At 39.7% G+C, this 18,232-nt stretch overlaps 1 protein-coding gene across 2 annotated transcripts in view; it reads right to left on the bottom strand.

The window, feature by feature from the left end:
- Positions 1-18,232, bottom strand: part of nox4 (NADPH oxidase 4) — a 140,780-nt gene that overhangs the window by 61,524 nt on the left and 61,024 nt on the right. For both annotated transcript variants that reach the window (XM_003219369.4, XM_062974522.1), the window contains exon 12: positions 4,768-4,828. In XM_003219369.4, coding sequence (XP_003219417.2) covers positions 4,768-4,828 — 61 coding nt within the window. The remainder of the gene's footprint in view (positions 1-4,767; positions 4,829-18,232) is intronic.

Genomic DNA, 18,232 nt, shown 5'->3' on the forward strand with positions numbered 1-18,232 from the left:
CCACAATCACAATGAAGGTAGCATTAAGGAAAAGAAGATAGGAGTAGATTTTAAGATGTTGTCTACAGCTCTAAATTGAGATTTCAATTTACGATCTCTAATATAAAGATTAGGACCCCTGGTGGCACAGTGTGTTAAAGCGCTGAGCTGCTGAACTTGCAGACCGAAAGGTCCCAGGTTCAAATCCCAGGAGCAGAATGAGTGCCCGCTGTTAGCCACAGCTCTTGCCAACCTAGCAATTCGAAAACATGCAAATGTGAGTAGATCAATAGGTACCGCTCCGGCAGGAAGGTAACAGGGCCCCATGCAGTCATGCCGGTCACATGACCATGGAGGTGTCTACGGACAACGCCAGCTCTTCGGCTTAGAAATGGAGATGAGCACCAACCCCCAGAATTGGTCACAACTGGACTTTACGTCAGGGGAAAACCTTTTACCTAATATAAAGATTGGAGCCTCCAGTGGCACAGTGTGTTAAAGCGCTGAGCTGTTGAACTTGCAAACCGAAAGGTCCCAGGTTCAAACCCGGGGAGCGGAGTGAGCGCCCGCTGTTAGCTCCAGCTTCTGCCAACCTAGCAGTTCGAAAACATGCAAATGTGAGTAGATCAATAGGTACCGCTCCATTTTCTTTTTACATTTTATATGTCATTAAATCACTCAATAAAAACTTCATAATGAAAAAGGCGGCGATGAGCGTGCCTTTCCCTTCTCCTTCCCACAGCACCCACCGAGGAAGGAGAAGGGAAAGACGTGCACGAGGGACGCCATGGGTCAGGCTTCTGTCTTGTTCCAGGCCTCAGCCCCATCTCCCCTGCCAGTCTCTGGATCCAGCTTGTCTGCTTCAAACTGGGTTATCTGGCAGTGTAGATTCATACCATCCAGGCCAAAGCAGATCATCTGGAGTCAGAAACCTGGATTCTGTGACAGTTTAAACCATGCCTGTGCCAACTTCGGCCCTCTAGGTGTTTTGGACTCTAACTCTCACAATTCCTAACAGCCTGTAGCCTGTTAGGAATTGTGGGAGTTGAAGTCCAAAACACCTAGAGGGCTGAAGTTGGCCAGGCCTGGTTTAGACTCATATCATCCATATCAAAGCAGATAATCCCTGCTTCTTGGCAGGGGATTGGACTGGATGGCCCATGTGGTCTTTTCCAACTCTACTATTCTATGATTCTATGATTCTATGATCCAGATCCAGAAACCTGGGTTCTATGACAGTTTAGACTCAAATCATCCACTTCAAAGTAGACATCATATCATCTGCTTCAAAACAGATAATCTGGATTCAGAAACATGGATTCTATGACAGTTTAGACTCATATCACCTGTTTCAAAACAGATAATCTGGATTCAAAAACCTGGGTTCTATGACATTTTAAACTCATATCATCCACTTCAAAGCAGATTTATTGTTATACTGGTTTGTGATGACAACTCTGTACAATATATAATAAATGTTCATTTTTTTGGTTCAATAATATATGTGAATTCTTCATGAAAAAATAAGACATCCCCTGAAAATAAGACCTTGCACATCTTTGGGAGCAAAAATTAATATAAGACACTGTCTTGTTTTCACGGAAACAGGGTATGTAGAATAATGTTCTTAGAGAATATAAGGACATCACTGCACCAGGGTCTACTAGTGTGTAGCATTGCAACCTCACTCACACAAACACTGGGTCAAGCCAGTATTGTTCCTCCACCTTTTAAATGGTCCTCCAATGGTAACACAGATTGCTTACCAAATCAGCACATGCTTCCATTTTTCTTCATCCACAGCTGTGCAATTTCAAGATTTGGCTTATTCTCATCAGAGTCTGCCATTTCATGTTTTTGTTAATGCAGTTCTGCAGTCGTGCAGCAATGTTTCCCCGGTTCCCCTTACACACGTTCCTCTCTCAATTCCTCACATCATATGCAAATTAGAGGGGTTTTTTTGTTTTGTTTTCTTAATGTACATTATAAATTATATATTTTAAGTATAGCCTGCGTGAAAGACTGTTTGTGGCCAAATGCATTGACCTTTTTAAAACAAAGCATATTACCATCTATATTAGGCATGGGCAAACTTCGCCCCTCCAGGTGTTTTGGACTTCAACTCCCACAATTCCTAACAGCCGGTAGGCTGTTAGGAATTGTGGGAGTTGAAGTCCAAAACACCTGGAGGGCCAAAGTTTGTCCATGCCTGATCTATATGCACATGAAGCCTTTTTTTCTAATTTGCTTTGACTTTTCATATATGCTTTCCAGTTTGCTTCTTTGGAGAGTAAATATACACATAAACATTAAATTGTCTGAACATTTCTCTTTCTTGTCCCACCATACATCCGGCCCTAACAAGCCATTCATCTTGCTTGCATTGCATTAAAATTGCTTTCCTGTCTCCCTGCTTGCCTTTCTCTCAGTCTAGATCCTGAATCGAGCCATTTCTCTGCAATGCTTTTCATGCCAAATAAATTAAAATATTAACTGTCTTCTCAATAGGATCCTGGAGGATCCCACCAATGAGATGTGAGGATATTCTCACAGGCCAAGGGAAGCACATCCGAACATGAAAGTGACTTAAAAATCCCAGCATGACATAACATGTTAACTGACGTGGAAGACAACCAAACCCCTGGTATTAAAATTCCCTTATCTAACAACTGCACATTTCAGCATTTCGGCTGCAACCACCATATGTGGCCTAAAGGCAAGTATGATCCTGCACAGATTTTTTTTAAAAAAAAATACTTTAAAAATAATAGAACCAAGACAAGATACAGACTGACAATTCATGTGAGAATCAGAACAATTTCAGAATACATAACATTCCATCTATGAGCTCAACCTAAAAAAAATCATTACAATTATATAGCAAGTTATAAAATGGGGTGGATGGGGCTGAATTACAGTGTTCCCTCACTTATCGCTGGGGTTTGGTTCCAGGACCATCCGCAATAAGTGAAAATCTGCAAAGTAGAGACACTATATTTATTTTAATAGTCATACATTATTTTAGTAGTTATACACTATTTTAAGTCTTTATCAACCAATTGTGTATTGATAAATAGCCTCCTCCTCCTCCCTTTGCCTCTTGGACTCCTTTTTTCTCCCTTTGGCTTCTCCTTCCTCCCTTTCTTAGGCTGTAAATTGCAATTTTGTATGATTTGTCTTTTAGAGTTTATTTAAAAACCGCGAAAGAAGCGAATCCGCAAAAAGTGAACTGTGAAGTGGTGAGGGAACACTGTATTAAGTTGGCATTGGACACGTGATAAACTGGTAACAGTATTGTTCAAGTAACAATGTTTCTAAATCCCAAACATGGATAGTAGAAGAGAGGGATGCTAAAATGATTGATTGATTGATTGATCGAATGCATATTCCTCCCTTCTCCAAAAATGAGATTCAACATCATACTTCATATCTAAATGTCAGGCAAAGCAAAATAATTGGGGAACATAGAAAAAAATCTGGGTCATTTTCATGGTAGGTGGAGGGCATTCACACTATACAATTATTGTGCTCCATTCTACATTAGCTGCTATGACAGCATCCCATGGAATCCTAGATTTGAAGTTTGCTGAAGGATGCAAACTCTCCAGATGAAATTTCTCAAAGTTTTAAACTATATATTCAACACTTCACAGATGAAAACAACATGGTTAAAATGTCAATAGTTATTATTGAAGAAGAACACACAAACTAGGGACCTCATCACACTGAAATCTGAAGCTGGGCGGCAGTGGGGAAAAACCGTTGCCCTGTGCCTTGCATCACCTCCTGGCTTCCTCCTGTCCTTCCCTATGGAACATGAGAAGCCTCCTGTCTAGCACATTGTCAGGACCCTTCCTCTATGGAGCCACACATGTGATGGCATCCGGCAGGTTCCATTAAGGAAATGTCCTGGAAGCGTACTAGGATGCTTCCCAACCTCCATGTGATGAAGTGGTAGGAGAGGCTGCAGCAGTTTGCATTTGCCTGAGCCTACAGGGAAGAACGAGATTCCTCCAATCTTCTCCTCTCTCCAAAGTGATTTCGCACTTTGAACTCAGTTTGCAGTAACTAAAGTAAGCTGAGGACAAAGGGGAAAAACAGAAGAGAGAAACAGTGGCATTTAAAAATCAGATGGGAAAGGGGGATTCCAGAAGATTAATCCCAATTGTCCAAATGGGTGAATATGAAAGTACAAATCCTAGGATTACATACGAAGTTGTAAGGGCAGTAAAACCACAATGTAATAACTATGCAGTGTGTTTTAAGACAGAAATGGAAAGCAAGCTACAAATATTCAAATGGAAGTCCATCAGGTATGGAGGTGATTCTAACTCATATCTGTAACCTACATTCAAAGTACAGAAGTTGCATAAACTAAACCACTATAATAATGCTACAAAGCCCACAACTGCATGCAACAATTTAATTTGCAGCTGTGCTCTCTGAAAACTCTTATGCCACAAAAAGGCTACAAAGCACAGAGCTTAAAAATAAAATTTTAATTTGTAGTAGCATACACTGCAACCTTTTGGTTTTTGCTTGACTTACACTTGTCAGGGTTAAGAGGAAAAACAAACAAGAAGATTCATCCATTTCTGAAAATAGAAAATCCAGAAGTTTTGCCCAAAGTACAAAAACTATAGATGAAACCACAAGTGTCTTGATTAATGAAAAATCTGAGAAGGAAAGGATCAGGACAGCTTTGATATTGACAAAATGTAAGAGAATTTCAGATGGCGTACTAATATTTCTTAGCAATCAATATGAAGAAGTGTGTTTTTCACATACCGGTCCAGTCTCCTACGACTTTAACGTGGACTCCAAAGGTTGCTTTGGTAGCTGTCGGACACTAAAAAAGGAAATTAGTCAAAAAGTAGTTGTGATAAAATAAGCAATTGCAAGGCAGTAATACACAAAATAAAAAGATGGAAATGGGATTCCAGACTGCAAGTTACAGCAATAACACTGGTTCCACTATTTGCTGCAATCCTGGGATGTTAGGTAGGAGAAACTGGAAAGCTAGGCAGAATCTCCATTCATAAAATCAGTCTTTCTCATTGACCTAATATAAGCTCCCTTTTGGTTTGGCAAAGAGTCCATGTGGCATAATGGATAGTTTTGGACCACAACTGTAGACACCAAGGTTCAAATCCCCTCTTATTTATTTATTTATTTATTTACAGTATTTATATTCCGCCCTTCTCACCTCGAAGGGGACTCGGGGTGGATCACATTATATACATATAGGGAAAACATTCAATGCCCATATACACATAGAACCGAGACAGAGATAGACGCAGAGGCAATTTAACCAACTCCTGAGGAGTTGTTTGATTCTGGCCACAGGGGGGAGCAGCTGCTTCATCATCCACTGTGATGGCATTTCCTCATTCTAACGTTGTAAATTAGTTAAATTTGCCTCCACACTCTTATTTCCTACTTGATAGATGCAACTATCTTTCGGGTTGCTAGGTCAGCATCGAGCAGGGGCTATTTTTTATTTTTTAATTGATGGGTGCTCACCCTGCCACGGGCTGGCCTTGAACTCATGACCTCATGGTCAGAGTGATTTATTGCAGCAGGCTGCCCACCAGCCTGCATCACAGCCCGGCCCCAATATTAGGGATTTTGTTCCCAGTCATAATCTTTCAGCCTAACCTTTCTCACAAATCTATTGTTATATAAATGTGTGAGAAGAACTGCTTATATGTCCTTGACAAGGATGATAACATTTCTGTAGCAATATCTGTAATAATAACAGCAACACACTGGAAAAGGCACATAGTGAATGAGAGCAGAATCTGACTGCTAACCCTTCCACATTTTCAACAATAAAATCTATTATTTTAATTGTTAAACAGCTGAACTGATTGAAGTTGGAGCACAAAGTGGGAAAATTGCCACCCCCAATACCAAATTTTCTTACCTGAGAAAATACCTCCATAGAAATATTTAGATTTTCCTGGTTGACTCTGTGGTCAACTTCTGCCAGAGATTGACCAGATAATCCATAACACCTCTGTGGTTAACCCTGGCAGAAAGTCGACCACAAAATCATACTGTGAGATTCCTAGATAATTGTCCCTTATAGGAATGTCTAGATCTAGGTCTTTTCCTGGAGATTGCCTTGGAGGACCTAGCGTTTCTTAGAGGGAACATTTCTAGATCATCCAAGGCAACTTCCAGCAGAGGTTGAACAGAGAGTCACCCTGGAGAACCTAGAGAAAGGATGAATCAACTCAGCACATCTGTGATTAATCAAATCTGCAAAAGTTAAACTTGCAAATGTTAAGGACTAACAAAGGAAATAACTGGCAAACCACTTCTGAGTATTACTTATCTTAAAAGCACTACAAAACTGATGGGGTTGTCATAAGTCAATGGTTAACCTGAAGATACAAATGGAGGCATTTTCAATGAATGAGACCTTTACATCTCACAGCCCAGATCACAGCAGCTGTTGCCATTATTTAACCAAAAGTCAACATGTCAAGAGGGAAGTATCAATAAGTTCAAGGGAAATCAAGTTTCTTAGAAGTGCAAAACTGGGCAGGGAGGATTATGGAAGAAAAGGAAACATACCCCACAAACTCCAACCGAATAAGGACAAAGGACATTCAGTCACCAGAGAATGCTGATTGACATGCAGTGAACTATGAACAGGATAACATGGCTGAAATCCCAATTGACAGTACATTTTCTTGCAGTCTCACACTAACAAAGATGGTATTCTGGGGCACAGTCACACTGCCCCGTCTATGTTTCCACTTTTATTGTACCAGAAGAGTTATCCCCACATACCCCCAACCTTTGTGAATGGGGCTGACTACTTTCCCTCTCAAAATGGCAAACCTCTGATGTGAGCAAGCAGTCATGTTAATTTTTTCAATCCCATGCCCCCTTTATGCCTGTAGAGGCCTTTTTCAAACCCACACTACACAACTATGGCACTATGATCCCATATTAAGCGCAACAGAAACATCCTGTAGAATTCATGGGAAGGACATCTAGAAGCAAGACCTTAAATGCCTTAAAGGTAAAGGTTTCCCCTGATGTTAAGTCCAGTCGTGTCCAACTCTGGGGGTTGGTGCTCATCTCCATTTCTAAGCCGAAGAGCCAGCGTTGTCCGTAGACACCTCCAAGGTCATGTGGCCGGCATGAATGCATGGAACGCCCTTAGGGTTCAATGCCTTACCAAACTTAAAAGCACAGGATTACAGAGGATGGAACTATGGAACCATAGTGCTATAGTTGTGTCTTTCAGAAGGAGTACAAGCGCATCAAGAACAGGTTGCAATGCTAGTCTCAGGTGAGTTTTCCTGATGGAACTATTCCAGCAAGACTGAACCAAAACCAGCCAGATTCAAAAAACGGTGAATGCTCTTTAATGGATGCATAGAAGAGTTCAACAGGTGTTGCTTATCATGCAAGCAGGAAACAAGCAACATCTGCTGAAATCCCCTTTTGCCCAACCCTTAAAAATATAGGTACCTTCTCTAGTTTTCACTCTGGCAACTCTAACTGAACCTCACTGAATCTAAACAACAATCCAAGCCTTCCACAGACTCCTTGGCATCAGCTGGTATGTGTTGTGGAGAAAACCCTAGTATATCTACTCATTAAATTTCACTGGCTTTGGCCTCCAAGATGAAATGGTTCCAACTGCAAACTAATGCACTAAATAAAAAGTCTTCTTCAAGTCTTGGCCAGGCAAATCAGCTTGGAAAGCAAAATCATCCAGAAGCAAACATATTGGAATTGAACACATGGCTAAAGGCAAGGTTCTTATGTTGTTGTTTTATTCCTTGCAGTACTTATGAAAGAGCATCAAATCCCTAGAAGATTGGGACTTTTATTCAGAAATTTAAGGGAAAGATCTAATATCCTTCCATACTACATCCCCTTCCAGGACAGAAAACTCAACATGATAGTAATGATTACTGGAAATGTGATTTTGCTCATATCAGCAGCAAATGAGGGAAACAGAAATTGCAACAAGAAATTGTCTATGTGTTATATATACTGTGATAGGACCTTGGTTTCATCTCAAAAGGAAAGTGAGCTTTAGGTCACCTAGGGTTCCTAGAAAATCTATCAGACAATACATTTTATTCCTCTGGAGATGTGTTTTCATTGCAGAATTCACATTAAACCGAGGAAAGGATTTTACAACCTTTGTCACTCAGTGAGCTGCAAATCTTATCTCTGAGTATTAAACATTCTTTTATCAACAGACAAAATGGTGGGACAAACATTATCCCAACAGCAAAGTGCTATTTCTGCTCAAGTCAAGTCAAGTTACTAAGAGAAAACATGTACCGCACCATTCTGAAACATGTAGCCCAAACGGAGAGAAATCTGAGGACAACTGTATCCTAAAGTACCACCATTTATATTGAGAATTGGAAGTGCGTCTTATCAGTGATGTTTTGTGCCTCCCTAAAAAAAGACTTCCAGAATTCCCAGACAGCTCATTTCCTAACCCAAACAGAGAGTGAATTGCCACTCCTTGATGCCTCCAGGTACAACAACATCTCAATGTATTGTTTAACATCAAAAAATAGACATAGCAGAAAATACTTGCTGGAGTTGCCCACCATAATCTATATAAATAATACACTATTTGTTAAGATAGTTAATTGTCCTATTCATAAAGGAGAAGATATGCAACCAGTTGCCTCACAGCAAGGATAGTGTGAACAGAGAGGACTCCCTGGGAAGACAGCTATCACTGGATACCAAACTCATGATGGGACACAATAGATATGTACTTGTATAGTTGTACCAATTTCCCATTTTTGTGTGTGTGTGCTGTATGTAGTAAATTATCATGATAAATGCAGCTTCATAAATACAGTATTTCCTGCTTTTGATTGCATGACAGAGGTTTGGACTGGATTACTATTTTCCATAGGGAAAAAAAGACAAAATGCTAACAGCTATGCAAATCAAATATCCACATGAACATATGTATTTTGGTTCTCAGTGTTTTGATAATGAATGACATCCTTGATTCAAATGCTTCCATAATTATGGGGGCAACACACTGGAATTCAGAAAATACACCAAAAGACACTCAATGCATTTTTAGCCATCTGGGTGAAGTTTCTTTGTGTGTGTGTGTGTGTCTTTGTGCATGTATCTCAGAGAGAGAGGTATTTGCCCATGAATCAGAAATAAAGTTAAAGGATGACAGCAAAACCAGTTGTGGTAAATAATAATAACATAAAAGAAATTCTACTAGCTTGACGTCTGACTCACGGAAAGTGAATTGTGTTAAAATTGGCTCATCCATCTTTTAGCTAATGAATCAGACAAAACATAACAGGCAGATGTCTGGAACGGCTCTTCTGTGTCATCTTCCCCTAGTTTCTGTATTATTTTTATCTCCTTCATTGTTGGTTTCATGGAGGAAGGGTAGCACAAAGAGGATTATTTTGATTCAAGGTGTATATGAGTCTGCTCTACCTTTCTTTGTCAAGTGGGAACGGGTTTTGGAATTGGGCTGTAGTTGCAAGGGAGGTATAATAATGAGGACACTGTCCCCACAGGAATTCTGCCCCACCATGAAATTTTATTTCTGTTCCAAATTTCTAGTATTGTAATAGCCATTTGTTGTGATGGTCATGCCATTCTGGAAGGTAAGGGTGAAGTTATGTTGGGGGTATGAGGGCACTGCCCTCAACATAAATATAAGGCAGCCAAAGAAAAGGGGCAGGCAAAGTTACCAAAGGAATGGGAACATAGCATCTACAAATATCCCCAGTTTATTTGACAAGTTAAGGACCAGAGCACTGTCAATAAAGACCTCATTATACTTAGGTCTAGAGAGCAGTCAACAGTACAAGGATTCACCAGGCAGCATGGCAAATTTGGTGGGCAGCGAAGGAAACTGTCGCCCCATGTCCCGCATCACCGGCATTGGGTTTGTCCCCATCACACAGAGGAAAGCATCACCACCCAGCTTAGCTCTGCACTGGCCCGGTTCTTTCCAATGAGAATATAGGAAGCCTCCCATGTTCTCTGGGCAGTGTTCTAGGCTGCTGTTAAGACACTGGGAGGACAGAGGACTTGAGTCCCCTCTGGGGTTGAGAAAGCCGGGATATAAATATGGCAAAAATAAATAAATAAATAAATAAATAAATAAAGTATCTGTGCATAATCTGATGGATCTGGCAGGCTTCGTTCTCCCAGCATCCTGGAAGCATCCTAGGACACTGTCAAAGTCTAATGTGATGAGGTCCTAATATAAATAGTCAAGGTGATGGCAAAGCTGCTATGAATGCAAAACATATGGTTAGAACACATGGGACAGCCAAAGGGGAGAAGGGAAGGATGGGATATACACATGGATTAAGGGGGGGATGCTATTACATCACAATGATTCATCCCCTTCATTGTGAGTACATTTCTTATCTGAGAGGAGGAGGAGGATGGGGAGAGTGGAGGACAGAAGTACAGTTGGCCCACCACATTTGTGTGTTTAACTTTGTGGATGTCATTATCTTCTCCAGTAAAACTCTGTAGTCTATTCCTTTTGGAAGTTGACCGCAGGATGGTGTTGGAAGACCTAGAGATTCCTAGAGAGAACATTGCTCTAGGAATATCTAAGCAAGCATTCCAGCACAACTGTATGGCCAGCTTCTAGTAGCTGTTGACCATAAAGTAGCGGGAGGGTTTAGTGTAGTGGTTCTCAACCTGTGGGTCACCAGATGTTTTGGCTTTCAACTCCCACAAATCCTAACAGCTGGTAAATTGGCTGGGATTTCGATCCTGGGATGCTCTTCTCTCTATCCTGCTATTTCGACTGGTATGGCTAAGAGAGGTCCTTTTTAGTGGCCGCCTCTATACTTTGGAAGACCCATCATAAGGAGGTTAGACTGGTCCTTTCCTTGTTCTTCCATTGACCAGCTAAGACTCAGGCAGGCTTTCAGAATTAAAGGCATTTCACTTTTTAAAAAGCAAGAGTGGAAGGTTTAATTTGATTTTAATGTTCATCTTTTGTTTGTGTTTAATTGTAATCTTTCTAATATGTTACCTTGAGATCAGTCTTGGAAAAGAGACAGGACACAATAATCATTGGCATTGGTATTGTTGCTATCATCTCAGAAGCACAGAACATTTTATGTAAGAATAGTGGCTTTACAACAATTACTGAGAAAATGCAGGGTGTTTGGTTTTGGAGAGCACATCTATTTCCTTTTTTAAAAGCACACAATTAAATTTCTTTGCAAAAAGGAGAAAATATAAAAACAGGTGTGAAAACAAACACAATTCATGCAGTGTCGTTTCTCCCATTCGCTTGCATTCCTTAAATTTCTACAAGGGAGGCAGCACCTCACACTGCTTAACAAATGTATATGCTCAGGAAACATTATGTAGGTAAAAAAGACTTGGAGGGTTTTGGAAGTGACAAGGTATAAAAATAGTCCAAACTGAAGCACTTTGAATTGAAAGAAATAGGGAGCTTAATTGCTTATAAAACAGGAACCTTTTGTCCAGTCTGTCGGGAACCTGGCAGATCTAATGCCTTCGGGAAGTAGCAGAACATCTGCAAATGTCATGCTATGGGGATGGAAAAGTGCAGAATTACATGCACCAGATGACAGATGGGACATGTTGACTGTAATCAGTATAGAAAGAAATGGGGGAAAATGATAAAAGAGAAACAGAGCTGCCAAAGAAACCAAAGAAAACCCAAGCAATATACAAGTCAGTCCTCCACATTTGCAGGTCTAATTTTTGCAAATACGATTTGCAGTTTTGATTACTCTAAGAACCTCTAGGTCTTTCAACACAACTACAGTAGAGTCTCACTTATCCAAGCCTCGCTTATCCAACATTCTGGATTATCCAACACATTTTTGTAGTCAATGTTTTCAATATATCGTGATATTTTGGTGCTAAATTCATAAATACAGTAATTACTACATAGCATTACTACGTATTGAACTACTTTTTCTGCCAAATTTGTTGTCTAACATGATGTTTTGGTGCTTCATTTGTAAAATCATAACCTAATTTGATGTTTAATAGGCTTTTCCTTAATGCCTCCTTATTATCCAACATATTCGCTTATCCAACATTCTACCGTCCCGTTTATGTTGGATAAGTGAGACTCTACTGTATGTGGTCAACTTCTGCCAGTCTAAATTACCAGAAAGGTGGGGACTAATAAAGGAAAAATGAACCAATGGATGGAGCCTTTAAATAGTCTCTAAAAAGTTCAAGATACCTTTGCTAACTAATTCAAAGTTTATCTACACACACACACACACACACACACGGTTTAACCTGCACTGGCTTTAACAATTGTAATCCACCTATTATTGCAAAAATAGTAGGATATCCATGTATTGTTGTTGCTTTGTTAGGGTCATTCTATATGGTTCTCAAGATGATTCCAGGGTTTGGAAACAGACTCTTAAGCTTGCCAGTATTGCTCATCGTTGTCTCAGAGCAAGACTGAAGGAGACTGTGGTTCGGAAGTTGTGTGCCTTCAAGTCATTTCTGACTTGTAGTGACCCTAATGCAGTGGTTCTCAACTTGGGGTCCCCAGATGTTTTTGGCCTACAACTCCCAGAAATCCTAGCCAGTTTACCAGCTGTTGAGATTTCTGGGAGTTGAAGGCCAAAAACATCTGGGGACCCCAGGTTGAGAACCACTGCCCTAAGGTGAAGCTCTCATGGGATTTTCTGGGGCTGAAAGTGTGTGACTCACACAAGGTCACCCAGTGGGTTTCCATGGCATAGTGAAGAAACCAACTCTGGTCTCCAGAGTTGTAGTTCCACACTCAATTCACTACACCATTCTGGCTCACTTAGACTGGTCTATATCAATAATGAAGACTGTTGTGTGTCTGACTATATTTTCCCCAGAACTGGTCAAGAGTTATGGAGTGACATATTCTTGCAATATGTACGTATTTTTAGTCAGTTTCCATATCACTGTTGCTAATGGTATTTGTGCTTGAGATACTTTGACAGTTCTTCAGTATGTTTTATTAATGATTCTATTAAATGGCACAGTTAGACTGGTCTATATCAATAATGAAGATTCTTATGTGTATGAACTACATTTTCCCCAATACTGGTCAAGAGTCTTGGAGTGACATATTCTTGCAATATGTACATATTTTTAGTCTGTTTCCATAGTTCCATATTGCTGTTGCTAACGGTATTTGTGCTTGAGATACTTTGGTAGTTCTTCAGTATGTTTTATTAATGATTCTATTAAATGGCTATATATTACTTTCAAAAAGCACTGAGCAGAAGAAATTCCATTTTAGTGCACCCTAAAGGTTCTCTCGCCTCTCATTTCTTGAAAAATGCATAAGTCTCCACATAATTAAAGAGAAGATCTTTAGCAGAGCAGGAGACCTGGGGAATGCTAATGGGTTACCCAAATTTTGCAGCAATAGTAGAGAAAGTGAAACTTATAGGCTGCATGTGGTCACCCAAACACCAACTTTTTAAATTCCTCAGATCTGTCCCAGATTTTTGTGAGAAAAAAAACAGACTTTTTTTCTATAGAAACTATGCAAACAATTTTACCATATCTTCACCCTTTTCCAGAACATCTTATATCCAAAAGAACAATTGATCAAAAATATGGTGAAATTGCACTCAAACCTTAAAAAATTGTAAAAAACATCTTAGTTTCAAAAAAATAAAATAAAACAAAAAATATATAATACAAGGAAAGAGGAGAAAGGCATCTTCTATCTCTTGTGGTTGTCCACTTTATAAGAATTCAAGGTAGAAATACCTGGGGATCAGTCAAAACAACAAGGTATACCATGCAAGAAAAATCTTACTAGCATCTCTAAAGTAATCATCATTAATTGCCATCAACTTGACCGATGGTAAAGCTACAAATAATAAAACCCCTAAGAGTCCTGCTCCTCAGCTATTTAGGTCTTGCAAATTCAGGTATGTGGCTTCCTTGATTGAGCCTATCCACCCATGGTGTTGTCTTTCTTTTTTTTACTACTGCCTTATTGAATATTACTGTCTCTTCTGTAGAGCCATGCCTTCTTATAATACATCCACAGTATGAAAATTTCAGTTTAGTCAGCTTGGCTTCTACGGAGAGTTCGGGTTTAATTTGGTATCTGATACATTTCTCCTTGGCATGAAGTATTTTAACTAGACTAAAACCAAGATAGGCTAAAACCCTGATAAAAAAGAAAAGTTAGAAGACAATTAAACAGTCATCACAACAAACACTGAAAGAAAGTTAGAAATACAGCAAGCCAAGTCTGCAAGCAATTAATCATTAAATAGCTGTGAGAAAACAAAGGCCTTTGCCTACCAGCAAAACACAGCCAAGAATTGGCCAGTCTAGTCTTCCATGGAAGGGAACTACAGTATAGACCCCTAGATATGTTTTAATATGTGTATTTTACAGTGTTTTTAAATGATTATGTGTTTTGATTATATGTTTTAGCAATGTTGTAACCCACCTCTAGCTGTAAGGAGAGGCAGGTAAGAAATAAAATTATTATTATTATTATTATTATTATTATTATTGACACAACAACATAGCATGACACAGCAAACAAGATAGATATGCTGGATTTTGTATCACAAAATCACAAGTCGAACACTTCCCAAGTGTCTAGGACTGTGTGATGTATTTTCAGATGATGCGTGCAGATCCCAGTAGGGTGGCCTTTTGCAGTTGACAGATCGTAATTTTGTCAATGTCTATTGTTTCCAAATGCCGGCTGAGATCTTTTGGCACGGCACCCAATGTGCCGATTACCACCGGGACCACCTGCACTGGTTTCTGCCAGAGTCTTTGAAGTTCAATCTTGAGGTCCTGATAGCGGCTGAGTTTTTCCTGTTGTTTTTCATAAATGCGACTGTCACCTGGGATGGCAACATCAATGATCCAAACCTTTTTCTTTTCCACAACTGTGATGTCTGGTGTGTTGTGTTCCAAAACTTTGTCAGTCTGGATTCGGAAGTCCCATAGTATCTTTGCGTGCTCATTTTCCAATACTTTTGTAGGTTTGTGATCCCACCAATTCTTTTCTGCTGGGAGGTGGTACTTGAGGCATAAGTTCCAATGAATCATTTGGGCCACATAGTTGTGCCTCTGTTTGTAGTCTGTCTGTGCGATTTTCTTACAGCAGCTGAGATTATGATCAATGGTTTCGTCGGCTTCCTTGCACAGTCTGCATTTTGGGTCATCAGCTGATTTTTCGATCTTGGCCTTAATTGCATTTGTTCTGATGGCTTGCTCCTGGGCTGCAAGGATCAGGCCTTCTGTCCCCTTCCTCAGTGTCCCATTCGTGAAATAATAATAATAATAATAATAATAATAATAATAATTATTATTATTATTATTATTATTATTATTATTATTATTATTTTCTAGGGCTGGTATCTGTGATTTTATTTACCAGTGCCTGATAAAATAAGCATTTATTGATCTCTCCCATCTGCAGGTCATTCTAGTGTACGCTTCTACAAGAAATAGACCGTAGATTCACAGTGGAGGAGCTAACAATGTTATACTTCCAACACAAGTCTATGGTGTGCTTCCAGTAGAAGTTATTTGTCTAATAAGGTTTGCTATTACCTACAGATTTGTGTGTCCATGTAAAATTCTGGAATGTATTCCTCATAGATATGAGTGTCATACTGTATACACAACTCAGGATGAGCCACCAAAAAGGCTCTCATTCATGTCCTCACCAGACAAACCTGTGATGGTACTGAGAAAAAGCCTTCCCTTGAGAATCTTGAGATTTGGCACATTCGTATAGGAGATACTGATCTTTCAAATAGTCTGCATCGTATGCAGTCTCGCCTGTAATGCAGCTAAATGCAGGTCAACTTAAACCAGGACTGTAAAGTTTTATCACTGTTACAAAGCACTTTGGATCAATAACTAGCTATCTGTCTTGGATTAGCAATGACATACAAATCCAAGATAAAAGAAAAACAACAGAACAAGTAAGAGCTGGTTGTACTGTCTTATCCAGTACAGAGTAACTTGCCAGACACAACCAAGTTACCAAAATAACAATATTGTTAATCATTCTCTGTCAGTTGAGTATACAGCACCTATTACTCAGGTTAGAAATGCATTATCACAGTAAACATTGCCTTGGTACTGTTATTGAAAACAATGGCCATGATTGGCTTTTCTTGCAGCTTCAAATGGTGCTCTGGCTGGGAAATTTGGGGGCTAATAAGACAACAATCAACTCATTTGAAATGTGGCACTGGAGAAATGCTTCTATGGATATTAGGGACTGCTTAAAAGACAAATGAAGGATCTGAGAGCAAATCAAACCTCAATTCTGATGTTAGGCTTTAATTTGATGTTAGGTTTTAATGTTATTTTTATATGCAGGGTTTCTCTGGGATTTTATGTCAGTATTGTTTGTTTACGGAGGCATTGAATGTTTGCCATTGTATATTGGAATCCACCCTGAGTCCCCTTGGGGAGATAGGGCAGAATACAAATAAAGTTTATTATTATTATATTATTCTCATCAAGATGTCATTTAGACATGTCATGAGACAATATCGTTCCATAGAAAAAGGCATTAGTGTTTGCCATGGTGGAAAGTGGAAGACCACATTACAGGTGGATAGATTTAATCAAGGAAGACCTTGAAGCAGGACAGTTGATAACCAGCAATCTTGGAGGTCTCTCATTCAAAGATTTATTGCAATCAACTGGTTGGCCAAAATAGTGAATGCAATTTAGCCCTTTGCCCCCTGCTGTCAACCCAATCCTGGGCAGCCCCCCATGACTGGCTGCTATTTGCACTGACAGAAGAGCTCTAATTTGCACTGAAGGAATTCTTCTTTCCAACAAAAGACAGCTGGGGTGAAAGGGAAATCTAGAATGACAGGACCAAGCAAAAAGCTAAAGCCCAGCTGTTTCCCCAAAAAGGGGCCCTGCACCTATGTATGCTTTCATTTTAAAACAATCCACACAATCAAAAATTCTATTTTACTGATACTTTTAGAAGCCATTTACACAAGTATTCACCATATCAATAGCACTTTGTTTATGTTAGCCACAGATGCAGACATGAAACACAGAAAGATATCTTATTTTAAGACTATTATCTATACAGGACAAACTCAAGGGGTAAGAAACTGCACACATACACACTCTCCAAACGTATCAGGAGGATTCACTCTACCTTTGCAACATCATCATACCTGTAGTTGGAGCCATGATGGAGCAATGGGTTAAACCCTTCTGCCAGCTGGACTGCTGACCTAAAGGTTGGGTTGCTGACCTGAAGGTTGCTGGTTCAAATCTGCGAGACAGGATGAGCTCCCATCTGTCTGCTCTAGCTTGTGAGGATATGAGAGAAGCCTCGCAGCAAAATGGTAACACATCTGGGTGTCCACTAGGCAACGTCTCTGTAGATGGCCAATTCTCTCACACCAAAAGTGACTTCCCAAGTCACTTCTGGTGTGAGAGAATTGGCAAGCGTCTTGCCAAGTCGCTTCTGACATGATAAAAAAAATCATACTTGTAAATTTGTTACAGCAACCTCTTCCATTTCCCATCAAAACAAGAAAGATTACATGCGTGCACTTTGTTTTTGACTTGAATTGTGCATCTAGGAGTCTTCCAAGAGCACAATTCAGTCTCAAAACAAGGCATGGTCTATCCCCACACGTCATCTGAACATACACTCATAGGATAAGCATAAGCATCATCTGAGCAAACTCTCATAGAATTGGAAGTGATGATAAAGACTATCTTGTCCAGAGCCCTACCTACCATGCAAGAATGCACAATCAAATCACTCCTGACAGGTGGCCATCCAGCCTCTTTTTAAAAATATCCAAAGACTTCATCACACTCTAAGGATGCAGTGTGTTCCACAGTTGAACAACTCTTATCATTAGGATATTTTTGAGATATACCTCCTCTTTCTTCTGTGGGTTTTAACCGGATGCTCGCTATGTTCATTGTGCAACAGTTGATGGCTATGTAAGTAAAGTTCCACAAAGGGAACCGCCATTTTATACAAACCTAAATCCATCTAAAGTACAGCAGTTAAATCAACTGAATTTATTTACATATTACTCACAATAAAAAAGTGGACAGGTCTACTATAACTGGATTCTTGAACCAACAGGGTTCTAGCAATTCAATTACACATTCTTGGAGGAATACAGAATCACAGCTCACTTGCTATCTAACCCTGACCCTAAGTTCTAGAGGTTTTACTAGTCCTGTTAGGAGATATGATATTTTCATCTAC

This window comes from Anolis carolinensis, chromosome 3 (assembly GCF_035594765.1).
Source record: "Anolis carolinensis isolate JA03-04 chromosome 3, rAnoCar3.1.pri, whole genome shotgun sequence".
Taxonomy (NCBI): Eukaryota; Metazoa; Chordata; class Lepidosauria; order Squamata; family Dactyloidae; genus Anolis; species Anolis carolinensis.